Here is a 20,102-nt window from a genome sequence, read left to right as displayed (position 1 = left end):
TCAGCGCAGACACAAACATGGCGCCTGCCTCCGCCGACAACTTCAGATGAAAGTGTGGCGAAGAAGTGGCCAGCAAAGTTTCACGGGAGTATTTCGAAGTGGCTTTTTTTTACGCGCCGTCCGGGTTTCACCTGCGTCGATTTGCAGAAATAGAAATACGGAATATATCGAGCGGGTAAAAACAGCAAGTTGCCTACATGTCAACACTGTCTGTCGCTGCAGCGTAAGCAGCTGGTAAGTGCTCACATTTTTGAATATGGAGGTAGCTGAGACTGAGCGGAGTTTGTCATGGGGTTTAGAAATGGCAGCGAACTGTTTTTTAACGCGACTTTAGCTGCGTATGAGTAAAGTCACCCGCTGAAAATCCATTTTCCTGCTTCTGCACTTCCCATCGTGTTATCCTACCGCGGAAAGACAGGCAGCCACGTATCAGCGCACAGGCTGGCCACAGGAGGAAATTTCCTTTTGTTTCACCCGCGGTGATGTGTGTTTCCTGCACGAAAGTTGACCTAGTTATGGGTCGGATGCAACAGTTGGGAATATAACACCCCCACCCTCCTCTCCTATTCCCCCCCCGGCCCTCCTTGACGCCAGACAACCAGACTCAGCTCTCCTGGAGCCTGCCTCACCTTGCAGGTGTCTGCCCTCAGCCACACTCACAAATTGAATTTCCTGCTTCAGAGAGGGGGAGTCTAGCCGTTTAAAACAAAGCTGCACCTCAGATAAGGAACTGGTAACCTGACTTCCCTTTGGACATGTGGCCTGCTTTTATCCAGGGGCTTTCTCTCTCAGTATTTGCATTTGTGTGACCCCAGAATGCAGAGTTGTGTAAGACGCCTCTGTTGGTTTTGTGTGCCTGCAGCGAGCACAAATGCCATTGAATGCAACGCCAAGGTGCTCACATATCTTCGCCTCAGCACTTGACTGTTCGCCAGTCAGCCAGCAGCGAGTCGACCCCTCGTCAGGGCAGCAGAGCGCTCTGTGCTCCAGCTTCCCATCACCGATTTGGTGATTCATGGCATGCATGTGATGTTCCTGTTGTGACAGCCGATGCACAAGTCCCTGCAGAGCTGTGGATGTCACTTCCTCTTGGCTTGTACAAAGAGTATTTTCACGCAGGTATTTCGCCTCCTGAGATGGCAAGAGGGATGTCAGGTTGTCACAGAAAAATCAAGGCAGGGATGGAGGAAATTGTGGAAATTGCCCTTGCCTTGCAGTATTGCGTCCGTACTGAAGAGTTGACACGTGAAAACACAGTGGTGAAATCTCTTCCTTGACCTTGGCTTGGCCTGACAGCGGCTGGAAAAGGGGAGTGGAGTGAATGTTGCCTCCTACTAACTGCCACAGGCAACATAAAGTAGGTCATGGCTACACTGCGGCTTTGTGTACATTGAACTTGCTCTTTGCCACACTAGCAGTCCAAAGGCTCCGTCAGGTGACCAAGGACAGGAAGTAGATTGGCCAAGGGGGCAGCAGCAGGCTGTGGACGGACTCTGCGGTTGCCTAGGAATAAGTCAAATTGGATTTTGATGAGTGTGAGAAAAGCCAGGGATTCATTGAGCGGGACGGTCAGAGGAGTGTTTCCCCAGAGCAACTTTGTCTTTGACTGACGTTTCAGCTGCTTTCAGAGCTTGAAGTTCCACTGAATCTTTGACTCGTTTCACCGCTTTGACTCTAACTTCACTCAGTGCTTGTGTTTTGACTGACAGGTCAAGCCTCCTCAGTTCTCAGGTCTTCATCTTTGAGCAGCAGAAAACGTCTTCAGCCCTTGTAACTCCCACACCTTCTGCTGTTGGTGCACAGCTCACCCCAACTGCTTTCATCGCATACCCCTGACCCTGTTACTGACAGTGTCTTTCAGTGTGTACACCTGCACTGGCACTTATTTCTTGTGCAGCTTCCACTGCACCTGAGACTTCCAGGTCAGTTTATCACCTACGCTGACATTTCAATACATCTGGAGACTTCTTTCACACTTCGAGCGACGCTTTAAGCTACAACATCTCTCAGTTCACACGTTTGATGTAGTGCTAATTTCCAGTATGACTGACGCTTCCTGGTCAGTTCATCACCTACACTTTGGCTGATATTCCACTGAGATGTTAACTCCTTTCAGTACTTCCATTTTTAATTGTTATTACAACTTTAAGTCATCATATATTCCATATATATGTTCTAATAACATTAGCGCCATGAAGGCAGGCTTAGCAGATTTTTTGGTTGACTCAGAAAACCTGAATGAATGTTAGCATCTCCAGAGCTCGTAGGGAGTCATTGTCAGGCTCAAGCACACTGTTTCACTTGTCTTACTTCTAAATTAAAGATTTCCATGCGTTTGCGTGCAGTCGAGGAAGTAATTGGCGCAAGTTCTTGGCCTTGCTGAGCCCGAAACACTTCAGTGCCTTTTGCTCAGCGGCCTTTTTGCACATCTTAAGACATATTAACTCCAGATAGTCGTTTCTGGCCAAAGAGCAACAACAGAGATCTCGTAATCTGGCCAAAAAAAAAAAACCCTCTCAGGTAACCTCTTTCCTTCCTCTGACCCTTGTACTTTGGCGTGATGTGCCAGCAGGGTTTTCCTCGTCTCCTTTCTGCAGGCCTGGGTCTGAGCTGGTCTGGGCCCAGCTAGTTAGTAAGGGCAACGAGTTTGCCCTCTCTGCCTTCTCCTTCCAGTGGAAAGAATGCTCTGTGTCTGCCGGGCTGTCACGCTCCAGGAGGGAGGCAGTCTTGTGACGTTTCTGCTGAGCCTCGCTGCTCCGAGCTGCCTCTCGACCTGACCTTCCTGTCATGTGCGCCGCCATTGGCTGCGCAGGTAAGAGAGTTCGGCAAACACTTAGCGTGTGTCACTTTCTCTTGAAAGCACACCTGCCTCTTAAAGCACTTTGTAGAGTGTAACCACAGGTGAGCCAGGGAGAACAAGCGCAAATGTTCAGCCTCAGCTACGAGGATTTGAGCCACCTGATTGCTCGTCACTGCATGCTGCCGGTTGGTTTGATGTTATTTTGACGAAATATTAAACAAGGTCCCTCTGCTGCTGGACTGACAAAGATTTACAGGGATAAAATACTAGAGGGGGACAGACTGTTTGGGTTGAGGCCCCAGTGGATGTGTGTTATAGTGCTGAAACGCTTTGGTCAGTCAGGCTAGTTCATGAAAGACAATTTTGATGATTATGTATCAAGTAAAAAGACCAACCACGTTGTTTTTAGGCTTCAGGTCATTCCAAATTCACCACTTCGTGTTCTTCTGTAGCTGAAATAGTTTGGCTTTGTGAGTATTTTCAGTGTCGTTATAGATTAATAGAATAGATTAAACTTTACTATCAAGCCGAGGCATGAAAATTAAAAAATATGAACAGAAACACGTCCACACGAACTGCTTAAGCAAGGCAGTCATTAAATCTTATGCAATTATTTTCAAAATGTCAACATGTTTTCATTAGTTACACCTTGCAAATACCAGAAAAGTATTGCAGTAATACGACAGGCACGCTATGCTCAATTAGAGCTTAGAAAAGTCAAGCAGAGCAGCCCATGCCCAAAGGAACAAGATGAAATAGCCTGTGGAGAAAACAACTAACCTTATCTGCTGCGCGTTATCAGTGTGATTTGGCAGTCAGATACCTATTCTGAGAAGTGCGTTGATGGCTGTCGTCAGTCCCTAAGTGAAATTAGATGTTACTCGTTGCCTCGGTACAAAAAAGAAAAACAGCTGCCAGCGTTAAGCAAACAGCAGCGAGGAACAGAGTTCACCCTCGGTCTTTTGCTTCACTCAGGCCGTGCAGAGAGAGAGAGAGAGAGAGAGAGAGAGACGTTGTTAGCATATGGATATGATAATGCCAGGCTATCACACGGCCTTTATCTGGAGCCAGAAAAAGCAGATAGACTGTGAATGCTCCACCTCTCAGAAACTCTGAACAGCAAATATTGAACAGTTCAATACTTAGACTTCCTGCCTTGGTCAACAAGGCTTATTTTCTCTATTGTAAACTTGAGGGCTGATGTGGCTCGCTCCACCCAGTCGGACTGTTCGTCCCATCGCAGCACACTGTTAAGATTAATTAGCAGGGTGAGATATTTACAGCCAGCACTGTAGCTCTGCGACATGTGAATTCAATCAGACAGCAGCTCAACTGGTTTGAATTTGAGTTCATCTCCCCTCAAAAGCCACACTGCACCCCAGAAAAACAGTGCGGAGGGTCGGCTTTTCTGCGGTCACGCCTTATAAAATAAAAGTTTCGTCACCTCATTGGCACCCTATACTCAGTCTGGCCTTCACCGCCGACAGCGCGCCGTGATGACAGGTGGCAGGGAAGGCCACTTTGTTCTTCAGATCCTCCAAAGCCCAGAGCTACTGAGTGGCACTTGGGGCAGACGCTCGCGGCTGAGCGGCTGCCACTGGGACTGACAGGTTAGCGAGGCCGTAACAGCTGAAATAAAACAATCTTTTCCTGTACAGAGTTTTGCATTAAGCAATTTTTGCGTCACCAGGTGTAGTTGAGCTGTCAGGAATGATTTTAAGTGCACTTCAGCAGCCTTGTTGCATGAAGGCGAATGAGTAGCACTTGCACAGAAGCCCACCTACACGTACGCTTGTCACAATGGTGGAACGGTTCAGCCCGTCCTACTATTTATAACCAACGGTCAGCCCGCCCCCGAGCATCACCGCTGCATCTGTACACACTTTGTTTTTTTTAATTCTCATTTGCAGTGTCCAGCGCATGACAGTTGTGCGTGTCATGCTCAGCTGCTGTTTCAGACAAGCTGTGAGTGGATCTGCCCGGCCGGGCTCCTGCTGAAGTAACCGAGACAGACACAGCACTGCCTGTTGTCCAGCATTACACACAAACACGCAGACTTGTGCATGCGCGCACATGCAGGCGGGCTTTTCCACCCCTGGGGAACAAGCCTCCAGGCTCTTTTGTATGAAAGGGATGAGATCATTGTGGGGCAGACCATGGGGGGATGGAGTAAGGGGTTCCACTCTGTGTACTTAAATAGAGGAATCTCTGTTTCTATGTCTGTCTCTGTCTCTTTTTCTTCATCTTTCCACTCCCCCTGGCTTTGAATTCGGTACCATGGATATGAAGTGGCTGGCCAGGTGAATGCCATTAACGCCACAAGTGCTAAAAGCGAACAAGCATTAGGTTTGGTGCACACGGACGCGAGGATTAAGGCCTCCCCGCTTTTATTTATGGCATCTAGAGCGTTTTCCCCAGCCCTCAGGGGTTGTTGGGCTGCAACGTTTTTTGGCACGCTTGCAAGCGAGTTAAGACCGGTGCCACCATCAAGGAACAAGACTTTCCAGAAACCAGGGGCCTTGAGGAATGATCCGCTCGGGGTTTAATGATTTGGCGCCAACAGAAAATAACTTTAACCCCACAGAGTTTCCTCAGGTCACAGGTGATACTCCTAAATTGAAATGTTAATATATTCCTCTGTGTGACTAGTTAACAAAAAGAATAGGCCGTTGTGCTGGAGGCACGATTCATTACATCTTGTTGTATTACGTTACACCTGCCAGAGCTGCGTTGTCTTATCTCTAAAAATCTAGATAGGTGTCCTTCCCCTGCATGCATATGTTTAATCACAAAATGTGCTTTTCTTCCCACAGCTGGTAGTAATGGCTGACAAGAGATGGCACTGACTGCCAATCCATGTTGCCTCCTTAGCCTACAGTTAGAAATCAGGCAGCAAAGATGGATTATTGGGTCGTGAGATCATGGTTTGAATAACTTTATTCATTTGTCTAAAATATGCAATATTTATACAGGGCTTTTAAGACCATCTGTAATGAGTATGAGTCAGTTGGAGCATAGTAAAACATCATTAGCATGGCTGAATGGCAAAACCTGTTCTGCATTTTGGTCTTCAATTCAGTTACATTAACGGTTTGAGCCGTTGGCAGTTTTTGTTTGGTGTTCATTTACTTAGTCCTGCCATATGTTGTTATTTTGAGATTAGGTTAGATACTCACTAATGTTGTCATTTAGCATGGCAGTGTTTGCAGAAATGCTCTGGAATTGTTTTTTTCTTTCTTTTTTTAATGAAAGAAAAGCGACACGACTTGGAATTTGTGCAAAATGTGAAGAAGCATCAAACCCGTCGGTTTGGTTTGAGGTTTGAAATGAAATTACCGATTATTTTCTGCATTTATCGACTGAAACATCCCCGTCATTTTATCCTAGAGCACAGGTTTTGTCAGATCATCAGTCCAACACACAAAAATATTCAGTTCAGACCAAGAAAAGCAGCAAATTCTCACATGGAAGAATGTACAACTGTGACATGTTTGGGATTTTTGCTTTAAAATGATTCATCAATTACCAAAATAGTGGCAGATGAATCCTCCTTTGAGTGACCAATCGTGGTGCATGCCATGGTATAATTAGCATGTCAAACTCTCTAATGGTTGACAAATGTATTGTCTCATAGTGTGTGCTGTCGTAGACTCTCTCCACATTAAGGCCTGTGCTTCAGGAGTTTGTAGCTGCAGTGAAGCTAGAAGCCAGTTTCAGAGTAACTGGTCACATGTCCTTTAAAGCCTCATAGTATTTTTGTCATGGTTCATAGTGACCCTTCACTGTGAGTGCAGCCCAGACAAAGAGTGTGACACTCGATCATCAGGGCTCAGGAGTAACAGAGGAACAGGTTTTCACATGGGAAGGGAGGGGCAGAGCACAACCTTTAGAGGCAGGGGCTCAAGTTACAACACAAGCCTTAATACAGTGGAAGTTTAAGGACCAGTATGTGCCAGTTTGACTCGATCGTTTTACCGTTTAACCCAAGAATGTGCACAATTTTTTGGCTTGAGGCTTAAAAGTTTTCCGCCACAGCGTGCTGTCACAAGTGCCGAACAAGAAGAGCAGAAAATCCTGAATGTTACAGCTCACTTCCGCCTCGCTTTAAAGCTTTTAGTCTAATCCCCTGTCAACGTTTAGGACCACGACCGTGTTTTATTTGCTCGCCAGATGTAAAAGCAGACAATAAAACAGGCCCTCTTTGCCATTTTAAGTCGAAAACGGAGACGCTGGTTGACATCAGGCGACAGAGAACATGTGAGCTGCATTCAATGTACCCTTGAAAGACTTGGAGATCATTTTCCTCAACGAGAGTAACACTAGGCGCAGCTCAGGGTCGCGCAGCCTGGCATTGTTGGGGCTCGGTTGCCATGGCAGCGCCCATGTTTGTCTATTATGGGCTGTCACAAAGAGATATTTGTACGGTTGTGGTGGGGTGTGTGGCGCAGGCCGAGGTGACTGTCACAAGTGGTTCCAGCGTTTTGAGCGTGTCTGCAGCTTGTGTGCACACCTAACATCAGCGGTGTGTTTAAGTGCATCATGTTGTTTCCAGCGTCAGTTTGATTGGCTGCCTCTGCTGTAATTCCCTCTCTGTAATTGCACAGAAGACATATAGCATGACAGACAAATCCAATGTGTAATGGTAACCTCTGCAGCAAAAAGCTGCGTGACACTGCTAACGCCGACCCTATTTTTAAATTGGAACAGGAAACGATATGACAGCATTAGATTTCTCTTTGGTGTTCATGGGAAGTCCCTGACGTATCGAAATGTCATATTCCTGCGAAGAGAAGTTGAATTATTACAGGACACTGTTCACTTCACTAAACCCCACGCGTGTCCTGCAGAGTCAGGTCGATCCTCTAGTGAGTAAAATGAAAAAGGTGTGATTATCTTCTGTGGTTGGGTTCTTTAACAATAGCAGGTGCCTGTGGCTGGTTAACGTGGAAGATAACATCTGCTACAGTGCAGTGCGTGTGACGTTTAGTGGTGCGCAGGTCGCCTGGTTTCTAGGTCAGTGCAGAGGTTCAAATGATTGAGCTGTTTTTTAAAAAAAATCATCGACAAGTGCAATCTCACTTTCTATCAGAGGAAAGTGAGCATCGCATTGTTTACCGTTCTCCGTGAAGCACATGTCGATTCACCGTCACGTTTGACTTTCGTAGCTGCATTCAAAGCCCAATCTGGGCCGAGCAGACCTGCTGCTTGCCCAGGATAGTGTTTGTTTTTCTTTTCTCTTTTTCTTTTTCTGTCAACATGGCTTTGTTTCCTGCTGTGGCTCTTTGTGGCTATCTGTGCCCATGCTGTCGGGAAGCGGTGTGACTCACAGCCTTGATGTTTTCATACCGACGAAACCATTTCAGAGCGGATGAATTGCAGGGGCTAATGTTTGTGACAAAGGTTAAAATGTGACTCTTGCACAACGGCTGTTAAATTAAGAAAATACCGAAAATTGGGTTCTTTCTGAGTGAGAATGGGAGGCAGTGCGCCCACACACGGTCCTTTCCTGCTGACCTGTGACCTGCTCATACAAGAGGATCAGGCTTAAAATTAGCCTTATTAGCCTGAAGAGTCATTGAGTATTGAGTACTCGATGACACCAAGGCCTGATCTAATGTTCCCTATTTATTATAGCTGCAGTAGTAGTTGCAGTTACAGGTTTCAAAACATACATTAAAACTCTATTTTAACTAATTAAGAAAGCTTCTGTCTGGAAATGACATCTCTAACATCCGCTGCCTTTCCTATGTCTCCTTGAATTCCACTTTTGTCTTGAAGGAATATTTATAACATGTGTGAACTTGCTTAAGTCCCTCTAGTCTTTTAAAGCTATAATCGATATTTTTATATTAACAGTGGATCAAATGACTGTGTAATATGGAGAATTATTACCTGACTCAGCTTTTCCACTTAGCTCTCGAGCTTTATCGGCCTTTCAGCTCAGTCTGCAGCTTCGCCGTTTTAGTGCATTTTCACTGTGTTGTTTTTGTTGTTTTTAATAAAAAAAAGCTTTAAAAACCTGCTCTATGCTACCTGCCCAGCACCAGGCAGTGGACAGTGCTAGCGACTAGCTAGTAAATATACATAGTGAACAGCATTTAGCAGCTAAAGAGCACTAAAGAGGTGTTGGTGGAGACCAAAATGGGAGAGGGACTGTTGGTCTTGAGTTCGTCAGGTGGGAAGAAACATTACCTCAAATACATGCTGACGTAGCAACATTGTTTTGCTGGCCCCTAGTGGCCAAAAACATCAGTCATTGTAGTTCAATGTACTGTAAATACAGTTGTTAGCTTATATGCTACTGGTTCAGCTCATGTATGAGTCTCACTCATTTGAATCAGAGAAATGATCTGATAATAATCTTCATTTCATACAGACACACACACACACACACACACACCCACCCACACAGAGGAAACTGTCCAGTCACCGGTTAAACCATCAGAGGACATTTACTGGCCAGCCTTTGTGAGAGCACATTTAACAGTGTGGTTTGTTATAAAGCAAACATCGTCTGAAGACAGCGTTTTGCTTTTGACCAGTGTAACCATGGACACAGTGCAGTAAATCTCCTCAGAGCCATAAGTCTTAACTCAGCTCCACGTCTCTTGATTGCTGTTGTGCATCATAACACAATAAAAGCTGGATCCAGACAAAACTAGCTTGCTATTTTTTTTTTAATTTTTTTTTTATAGCTGAGTGGGACAGATACGATCCATTGTGTTATGAAAAGCCACATCTGGAACCGTGTGGGATTTCATGAACTTTACTGAGGATCAGAATGAGGAGCTGTCCTACTTTGGAAGGAAAATACTGAAAGTGAATTCGGAGGGGTGGTCTCCATTTAAGAGGTGATCGCGCAATATGTGATGCTCATCCCGTTCCATACTTTCCATTCCTCGCCTCACCTCTGAGGTCTGCCGTATCCCCATCTGAGCTCTTCCATCCTGCATGAAGTGAGCAGCTGAGAGCCCGTGGGAGTGGCTGCTAATCCATCCCACCTTCACTGATGTGCTTTTATTGCCGTTTTCGTTTGTGGAAAGTTGAAGTCACCGCTTGGATGTGACATAAAACCACATTGTTTCTGCCGGTCGAGGCCTGTGTTGATACAGTGACACCGTTTCATTGGAGTATTTCCCCGACATTGTTTTAAAGAGTCGTGAAAATAATGGGCCATATTCTGGGCAAATATCCAACTAGAGTTCTTCAAAGCCACCTCGACTATGAGGCTTGAAACAAATCAATTTTGGCATGTTCACATGGGCAAAGTGCCAAGCTTCGAACTCAAACTACGTTTATCATTACATGAGGTAAGACTGAAAAGAATGCAACATTCATTTCCACACATGTCAAGCCATTGTTGTCCAAGACTGCATGCTGTATGCTTGATGGAAAAAGGGGAAGAAGGCAGGCTCAAAGTCTGGAAAAAGATTTCTGTTGTGCGTGGAAAGTATGTCTGCTGTTGTGCTGTCTTGCAGCGGCTGAAAAATGTTCCTCCCGGGCAGGTCAGCCTGCCTCCTGCCTCTCCTTCCACGGCACAAGCCAGCGGATGTCCTGCGCTGTGGACATGAGCACGAGAGATTGTCTTCACCCCGCCTTTAAAAACACCTGTGCTGTCGCTTCACAGTGACGTGCTGTCATTTGTTCGCCATGTTGATGGGTGACAGTTAGAGAAGTGAAAAAAGCTCCGGTGCACAGCATTAATCTGCGTCACAAAGTCCAGGGCTGCCTGTGCTCGATGTGGCTGCACAAAGACTCTTCTTTTTTTTTTCCCCCTCTCTTGCCACAGCTGACTCACCACTGGAAAAATTGAACTTCCTGTATAGGTCCTAACAGCTCTTTGAAGGCAGCATTGTTGCTTCAAGTTTCTCTTTCTTCTTCTGAGCTCTTTTTGGGTGAAGAGATGTCCTCGACAGTGCAGCACGTGGCTGAGCCGTTAACTGAGCCGCTGACTGCTAAATGTGGTGTCATGACTCAAGCGTTAACTGGAAAAAGAAACTCACATTCCTTACAGATAGTCCATAAAGGATTACAACAAACATGTCTTGGCAGCTCGGGCCGTTAAACCGGGTGTCACCTTTCATATTTTTTTTTGTCACTTTGTGACCATATTTGCCTGTTTTCTAGACTTTGGCGTCTGCTTGATTTACGCTCGCAGTGGCATTTCTGAGCATTCCTCCGGGCCCGGCTGCTCTCCCTTAGCTCTCTGTAGTGGCCAGAGCTTTAACTCTCCCGACATAATTGGAGCAGTGCGGTGATATACAATGACAAGAGTGTTTGTGTTGGTGTCCCTTCATTATCTCTTGTGTTTCCCCAGTTTGTTTGCTTTGTTGTGGCGCTGCAGCCTTAAAGGATCCTTTTATTGCCTTGGCAAGAGTATTACTTAGCATTCTGTGCTTGCATGGGTAATCCATCCCACTGTCTTAAAGTCATATGGAAGAGCTTTATGCCTTCACTAACTTGCAGTGTCAGTATCTTTTTAACCACAGCAGAGAATAGAAGTAAAATGTTTTCCTACTCACTTCCAGGTACACCCAGCCATGATCGAGGACAAGGGTCACCGTGTGACCGACTACTTTGTGGTGGCCGGGCTGACAGACAAGTCCACGCCCCTGGAGCAGGACCTGTCGGAGACCAAGTCTGGCGGGCCCAAAGCACCCATCACTGACTTGGCCGTCATTAACAGGTCAGCAGGAGAAACGGTGCCCGAGGGCTTCACTTGCATCGACAGCACCTACAGCGGCCAACCGGCCAACCTCAATCATGGCAGTCTCAAGAGCCCTGAGCTGTTTCTGTGCTACAGGAGAAGTCGAGGGAAGTCGCCCCTCATCGACATCGGGTGAGTCAGCAGTGTGTTTATGTCTGTTTGAAATCTGGTATGTTCGTATATGTACGCAACAGCAAGGGGCTTTTTACTCTTCATGTGAGTAAAGCTTGCAGTTAGTCACATATGATTGAAGATCCCCTAAGCGCCCTGCAGCAGGGCTAATGGCGAGCTGGCATGTTAGCAGAATTTCATGCCAACATGAATCAGTAGATTCTTTCAAGAGGCCTTTTTCATGGACGCCGTTTTGACATGTCACAGTCTGAAAAACGCAGTCGTGAGCAATGAAATGAATGATGGCTGAATTCCATTTAGCTGCATCACTCTCAGGATCCTGCTCATGTTTAGGCTACTTGGCTCTTACCTTTTGTAAAGCTCGTGTTAGCATATGAGTGGATGGTGTTTCTTGTGTTCTGTGTGCCCCTGGTGTCATATTTAATTTCACTTTAATGGAATGACAGAGAGGTGGAAGGAAGTGGGTGTGTTCACTGCTTCACTCACACTTCCCTGTTGCGTCATGGAGTTCTCCCACTCAGCCACACCTCTTGGCTCCCTTCAACTGATACAATTTTCCCTCTTCCTCCAATTATCCTACAAGAGGGAACTCCAGCAGGACTCAGTGAATCCCGTCCAGGAAGACTGAAGCGACCGCTGTCCCTACTTCTTGACGAGTGGAGCCAAATGTTCCGTTTCAGCCTCCATTTCTTCAGAGCCAGTCCTTTGTGTCTCTGAACTCGTCTGTCCTGATTGAATTCATAATATCAATGCAGCGGTGTGTTGTTGAAAACAGTGATGTAAATGCCTCAGGCATTTCGGTTCTCCACACACCTTAGTCTTTGTCTGATGTCTCTTTGTGTCCCCCACAAATAAACTGGTGTTTCCACTTCCAAGAGAAGGCACTCAGCTCACTGTGAGAGATGCTAAGCCAGGCCTTTCATTAAAGCCGGTGAAGGTTGCAGCTCAGTGTCTGCCCACCACTTGTTCTGTGATGAATTTGGTTCATTTCATGTAAATGTAGCTTTAAACTAAAGAACTCAAACCCTTCTGAAACACTGCAGCTGTCAGCGCACTGAGCATACAGACAAGAACGCGTGTCAGGTCGTGTTTCCTTTAAGAAAATTGCGCAATCCTGCTCGGCATGCTGACATACGAGGTTGAGAAAATACAGAAGCAAACTTAAATTAAAGGATTCTCAGTGTTTGTCAAGCTACTTTCCAGTTTTCCTTTTCCATTGGTCGAAGCACTGAATCATAAATTGATTGCACAAGCTTCTTTTCTGCGTTGCTGCAAACAGTATTAAGAGACTCCTTATGTAAAATTCATGACTGTGTGGTCTGCTAGTGATAAGTGATGTGATAGATGGATATGATTGTGTGTTTTAATAAAGATGCCACAAGTAGATGCATTATACCACTGGTTCACTTCCTGATCGTTCTGTTTAGGTTGAGCTGCAAAACAGAAGGTCATTCGGTATTTTCTGTCACGCTGCGACACCCGTGGCTTCACTTCCTGAGTTCTGTTTCACCTGCTGGTCACCATCCACAGAAAGAAAAACTAGATAAAAAGCAAGACTCCTGTAAATCATTCATCCTTCCTTCTGCTGCGTCTGCTGTCGGTGAAGCCAGCGTTCCCAGCCTGGGGCTCCACAGCGTCACGACTCACTGTGCCCATTAGGCCTCTGTTTTTGTTGCCTAAATGAGAATTTGCTGGCAACTGTCCTCCTGGCCTCTTTAGGTTTGTCCCGCACTCTTTTCAGAATAAATGAAGTGTTTCAGGACCATTATATCTGTGATGGCTGCCATGTCGCCTACACAAGATTAAAAAATGGGGTCCGTCTTAGTGTTAAGAGGGCAGCAATCACAGCTCTTGGCCTCCCACGTTGCATTGTCCAGATGGAAAGGGGAGGACATGGAACATGCTACCATAGAAGCCCTGCAGTCATGCAAAAAACTGCACCGCAGTGGGGCAATGATTGCTTCCCTGTTTGCAACTTTTAGCTGTGTGATATTCTCACAGCAGGAAGCAGAGACTGGAAATGCACAAAGCATTTCGGCAGCGATGCCCAGGATGACGTTCAGAGTGTTTGTTTTGTGCTATAAAGGATGTGAGAATCTTGATATCCGAGTTTCCTTTGCTGTCTGGGATTTGAGTGAGTCAGCTGGTAAATATGTCTGAATCGCAGCATCCTTTGAAGACGGGCTTCTCGCCGAGGCCTGAGAGGGAAACCAGAGCTTGAGGAAGAGAGTCAGTGGTGCTGACCAGTGACCACACGCTGACCCTCCCTGTAAAACAGGAGAACCAGGGATTATCCTCACCCTCAGGCCACAGTTCAGCCTCTCTCTTACTGTCTCTCAGGAATGCACTTTTTCCGAAATCAGTCTGACTGTGGATTGATTGTTTATACAGCAGCACCTCAGCACTCATTTTTTGCCACCAGTGTTGTAAATTAAAGGCTCGGAATACATGAAGCTGCATATTTCAATAGTTCATACTAACAATGGATCAAATGTCTATTTGTATTTGAAAGAGATCGCTCCCAGTGATAAACTCAGAGAATTATCCCCCAACTCTGCAGTTCCCCGTCAGCTCTATGGAGCATTTCAACATCGTAAAAGTCATTTGATTGAGTCTTTCTCTCATTAGCACATTTCCAGCATCCGTTTTCAGCAAAAAAGCTCTGATTAACCTGCTGCACACGACCTGCCCAGCAACAGACCATGCACGGACTAAGTTAGCAGCTAGCCAGTGAACACTGTGGAGCATGTAGCAGCCCTCAAGGGTTCCATGCATGCGAAGATTGTGGTTTTATTTGTCTGCAGTGCTTTCAGAAAGTATGACTTGGTACATACTGAAGATGGAACTATAAAGTAGACACAGACAGAAGAAGGAAAGCATATTTTCTTTAAAAATCAGTGTCATCTTTTCCCTGAAAAGGTTGCCCTGCTGGTTGCTTTGGAGGATTCTCCTGCTTCAGACTCTTTAGCTCATGATTCATTCGCTTGTTGTGACACCTTTGCCATTTGGGAAAGACACAGTAGCATAAAACATAAAGCATTTGTCGTTCTGATCGATGTTTTTCTTCTGCGCCGCACAGATTTCCCCAGATTTTTCTAGTTTGCATTCTTCTCTCTTTCTCGCTGTCTGTCTCAGACTCCAGATTTGCTGGTGGCGCTCAAACTTCTGTTTTTGCAGCGTAAACTGTTGCATCATCACAATGTAGATTGTTTGTCTTCTGGCAGCAAAGCTTGTTTAAGAAATGAAATCCATGCCTGACAGCGAAGCTGATTCCAGGACAGCACTCTTCTCTGACACACATAATTGTCTTTGAGAGCTTTGTAGTAAGTGTGGGCATAAGTCGCTGCTCTGCTACGCTCCGTCTTTTCACACCATTTTGGTCGTTTTTGCACTCAGATCTAAACAAAGCCATGCAGACATACTCTCAGCTATATCTATATTTCTCTCCTCCGTCCCTTTGTGTTACTGTCAAGTGCCGAGCTAACATTTCCCTGTTTGATGTGTTTCTCAGCGTGCTGTATGAGGGTAAGGAGCGTCTGATCCAGGGCTGCGAGATCATCCAGGCCACACCGTACGGCCGCTGCGCCAACGTCAACAACAGCTCCGCCACCTCGCAGCGCATCTTCATCACCTTCCGCCGAGCGCCCCCCGTCCAGCCTCAGAACTCCCTCGCAGTGACGGACATCTGCGTCATCATCACCAGCAAGGGCGAGACGCCACCGCATACCTTTTGCAAGGTGGACAAGAACCTCAACTGTGGAATGGTAAGTCTGATGGTATATTGTATTGCGAACACTTCATCATCAGTTGACAGAGAAGAAATTTATAATATGTCTTTGTCACCTTTCAGTGGGGCTCCAATGTGTTCCTGTGTTACAAGAAATCAGTATCTGCGTCCAATTCCATCAGTTATAAAGCCGGTGAGTAAGAGTCAGTTGTTTTCAGTTTTATGTTGCAGAGGTCTGCCGTTACCTTGATTTATTTATAGTCATTAGAGTGAAAAGAGTTCATAAAGGCCACACTGAATAGAAAGGATTCAGGGAGGTAAAATGAGTTAAGCATGTATGTGATTCACAGTGCATCAGATAATGTGTCTGAAGCCAAGAGGCTGTGATAATGGCAGGACAGGAAAAGAAACACAAAAATGATTAAAATAAAAAATCCTTATGATAAATCAAAATGATGGAATGAGAAGTAAGACACAAACATGAAATATTTAGACACTATTATGAGATGAAGTGAAACTAAAATGTGACTTGCAGCTCGGTTAAATGATGTGACATATTGATAGAATCGGCCTCTGTTACGTCTTTGTCTTGAACAATCAGGCGAGCGACACCCTCAGTGTTTGCTTGTGATCTCGCAGTCGATAGTCGTTTCTTTTTGCAGCCGGCCTTTCTGGACTGTTGTGTGACATTTTCACTGACTGAATGCTTCCTTAACAGCTTGGCCTTTGGAACAATTCATTGTGCAACGCTCGTATAATCAGTGTTCATATGAATGTGTACACACACACACACACACACACACACCCCATGCAGACACGCATGCTGGCTTTATCTTTTCAGTCGGCCTTTTTCCTGTGAGGCGGCTGTTTATTCATCGCAGACAACGGCACTTCCTGCCACGCCCATTGCCTACATGTTTGTGTGTGCGCGCGCGTGTTCACATAAGAATGTGCGTGTGTTGTCAGAATGGCATCTCACCAAACAAAAAGATACACTGAGGAACAGAACAGAGGTGAAACTGGAGTATACTGACTGATGACGACTGTTCATCAGAGCTGAAAAATCCTTTTTTCTTAGAGCCTCTTCTGTTTCATCTTTGCAGAGAAAAAGCCAGAATTGTAGCCTGTCTGGGCGTTTGAGTTACCGTTGCAGCAGGTTTAGCTTTGGCACGCACTTTGTTCAACACTCCTTCATTACTACACCACAACTATCATTTGCTTTTCCCTTTGTTCTCCAGGTCTCATCTTTCGGTACCCAGAAGAGGATTACGAGTCTTTCCCCCTGTCAGAATCCGTCCCTCTGTTTTGTTTGCCCATGGGTGCCAAGATCGAGTGTTGGGCACCAAACACACGCGACCCTCTGCCCGTCTTCTCCACTTTTGTCTTAACCATCTCTTCTGGTGAAAAGGTGAGCTGCAGCGAGTCTTTGCGACGTTCCCAGCGAGGTGAAAACTGGGCGAGAGAGAAGGCAAACATTTGCAAAATTTGTCCATCTCTGGTCGCAGGTGTACGGATCAGCCATCCAGTTCTACGAGCCATACTCAGTGGATCAGCTGAGCGAGAAGCAGAAGATCCAGCTGGGCGTGCTCACCACGGTGGAGAAGAAGATGATCCCCAACCGGCCTGTGAACACCAACAAATGCATCTGCCTGCTGTCTCGCTGGCCCTTCTTTGAGTCCTTCCGCAAGTTCCTGATGTTCCTCTACAAGCTGTCCGTCTCAGGCCCGCACCCACTGCCTATTGAAAAGTGAGAATCTGCCGGCAGATATTTTTATATCATCTGTTTTCCTATCAGCTCTCAAGGCCCACGCTTCAATAGGCTGAATGTAGTTGCTGTATATGTTTGCAAATGACCACTTTTTGTTCACTTCTCTCAACAGGCACATCTCACACTTCATGCACAATGTGTCATTTCCCTCCCCCCAAAGGCCAAGAATATTAGTCCAGGTGACACGTTTTTTTTTTTTTAACTCTGTCAGTCAAAATATACTTTAGCTTGTGCATCATCATGCTTTTATAGTCCCCTTTGTGACCATTTGAAAATGTTTTCCTTTCAGCTGTCGGCACATGACACCCTGATACTCTCCCAGCCTGTGTCTACACCCTTACCCCTCAGGTAATCGGGCTTTGCTACGCTAAACAGTCATTTCACTCCAAATGGCATGTGGAGTTACTTTGCTGAAATCCTGTTTCAAACAAGGGGTGGGCATTTTAGACTATTCTTCATACTTTGACAGTTTTGTTTGTATTTCAAGCCAAATGCAGCTGTCCTTCAGCATTTATTCTGTGCTTTGCCTACAATAAATACAGCTGAGCGGGCTGAAAGAAAAAGACCGGTATTGTTCCAGAAAGAAAGCAGAACACACTCATTCATGGTAGTTCTTTCCAGGTCAAATCCTCACGCTGAAAACAGCCTCGGGCATCAAAATCTTTGACACTTTTTCCACTGCTGCAGTGCAGAATTTTGCAATTGATGCAAGAAATTCAAGCAGTGGTTACCTTGAAAACTCTCACACACGTTGTCCCACAGGCCTTTGTTAAAGCTAGTACAAGTTGCTAATATTGCTGATATTCCAGTTAACGCGACCCACTGCCGTCGCTGCCTTTGTGACTGATTTACAAGGCTTGGACAAACTCTCACACGCACACACATGAAAAAGGAAATTCATTTTGGGCCACAGTTGCAAAGCCCTCTAAAAGGTTTTATTAGGTTCTGGAAAAGTCTCATTGGCAAATAGAACCAGTGGATCAAGCAGACTTGGCGACAGCTTAATGGACTATTGTCTTAACAACATTACAAGCTGGTGTACATCCTTGGAAATGAATAGAAATTGAATCAGTGCCACAGAGTCTCAACAGAGAGTTTCCATTATCAGCTTAACGAAGCAAGTATGACTTGCAGAGCTGTTGGGTTGTGTTATATTGCAACATGATAAGGTTATTTTGCTATTTCAGACATCTCACTGCTGCTATTAAAACACTGACAGTTAAAACAACTGCTGACAGTTTAAAATGGCTTTCAACCTGTTGTTTTTTTCCTTTTGGGCTCTTCATTTTCTAGCATTGTTGAGAGTTTTGAATGACAGTCTCTAGTTACAAACCAGGAATATAAACCGTCCACCCCATCAGTTCTTTTTTCCACGCTCCTTCCCTCCCTTACGTGCGTTCCCTGCCCGACGCCTCACTCATCTCTGTGCTCTCTCTCCCCTGTCAGTGGGGCAGACTACGGCACACTGCTGATGAATCTGGGCGCGGAGAACTGCGCCACACTGCTGCACTTTGTCCTGCTGGAGAGCAAGATCCTGCTGCATTCGCTCCGGCCGGCTGTGCTCACCGGAGTGGCCGAGGCTGTGGTGGCTGTGAGTACGCTCCACTGCGCGAGCCCAATATATCCAGTAGTGTGACTGGCAAAACGCATGAAATAAAAATCACATTAAATTTATTATTATCACCCCTTATCTGCCTTTTTGGAAGCTACATCAGATCTCAAGAGCCATAAACAGCCGGACCTTCACCTTCCTGACCATATTAGAAATGCATGGCCGGATGTGAAGCCTTGGAAATTAAATTAATAACATTGTTGATCACAGTGCATCACTAGTGTGCATCAAGTCATCTGAAAGATCAGGCTAAGACCCAGCTGCTTCCTTTAAGTGGCATAGATGCTAATTTTAGAACCCCTTTTATGTATAATTGCCATTGCATCATTCTTGTTGGGATTAAGCAGCTCTGTGAGGAGGAAAATATAACCAAATCATCTGCCTGCATAAAAGCTTCAATTAGGAGTTGACCAAAAACACAAGCTGTTTCACAATCAGCTGGCCAACATTAAAAGAACCGAATGCAGCACCTCATGTGAGTCTGAGAAGCATACTAAATCAGATATATGGAATTCATTTGATGCTAATTTATTATGCGTAACTGATTTGATCAGATGGCTTGAAAGCTTTGCAAACAGCACATGAACTTGCTTTAGTTATAGTTGACAAAGATAACTGACAGTCAATTATACAAACAGTAAAATAAGCAGCGAGAAGACGAACAGGTTTTTGAGAAACCTGTTTGAAACGTGACCGGTTATTTGATCAGACATCACGATCACGACTCTGCCAGTGAAGTGAACGCATCATAATTAATCTTTCTGTGATGCAAACTCCAATCATTTCACCTGTGCAGCTCACAATGCTGTTTTTACATTAATAAAAGGCTTACAGTTGCCACCATAACATTCTCAGCAGTGTACTATGTGCTGCAGAGTTCCCTTATATGTGCTGCTGTTTATATTTTTACATATGGTGGCATCTCCAGACAAACCAAAGCAAACAAAAGATGATCGTCTGCCACATCTGCCTTGAAGTTTTCTGTAACTTAAATGCAGGCTGAGTCATTCCCCTCCGTGAATGAGTTACTAAAAGCTAGTCTAGTAACATATTCATCCTCCTTTTGATAAGATTCTAAATGGCATTCTTTCTGCACTTTCTAGCATAGTTATGTCCATTATGTCTGTTCTATTGTTACATCTCAGTCAATGTACTCGAGCTTAAACCATCATTAATTACTTTATAATTAATATTCAGAAAAACATTGCCGCTCCTCTTTGTATTTGACCTTTGACTTATTTTCCCACTGTGATTGGTTGCTGATTCTCCAGCTCCATCAACAAATTTACCAACCATGGCTCTTTGGAGACACGGGATGTCACAATCCTCAAAAATCCCTGTTTTATTGTGAAATGT

The 20,102-nt window shown here is 45.3% G+C and overlaps 1 protein-coding gene across 2 annotated transcripts in view; it reads left to right on the top strand.

Annotated features, from left to right (window-relative positions):
- dennd4c (DENN/MADD domain containing 4C) overlaps positions 1-20,102 on the top strand; it is a 30,689-nt gene continuing 10,587 nt past the window's right edge. For both annotated transcript variants that reach the window (XM_076724897.1, XM_076724896.1), the window contains exons 1-9: positions 1-234; positions 11,329-11,639; positions 15,151-15,403; positions 15,490-15,559; positions 16,605-16,774; positions 16,872-17,113; positions 17,247-17,313; positions 17,424-17,482; positions 18,581-18,725. In XM_076724897.1, coding sequence (XP_076581012.1) covers positions 11,341-11,639; positions 15,151-15,403; positions 15,490-15,559; positions 16,605-16,774; positions 16,872-17,113; positions 17,247-17,313; positions 17,424-17,482; positions 18,581-18,725 — 1,305 coding nt within the window. In that variant the 5' untranslated portion in view covers positions 1-234; positions 11,329-11,340. The remainder of the gene's footprint in view (positions 235-11,328; positions 11,640-15,150; positions 15,404-15,489; positions 15,560-16,604; positions 16,775-16,871; positions 17,114-17,246; positions 17,314-17,423; positions 17,483-18,580; positions 18,726-20,102) is intronic.

The sequence above is a fragment of the Chaetodon auriga genome, chromosome 24, assembly GCF_051107435.1.
Source record: "Chaetodon auriga isolate fChaAug3 chromosome 24, fChaAug3.hap1, whole genome shotgun sequence".
Taxonomy (NCBI): Eukaryota; Metazoa; Chordata; class Actinopteri; order Chaetodontiformes; family Chaetodontidae; genus Chaetodon; species Chaetodon auriga.
Note: the sequence above shows the minus strand (reverse complement) of the source record. Positions and strands in the feature narration are given on the sequence as shown.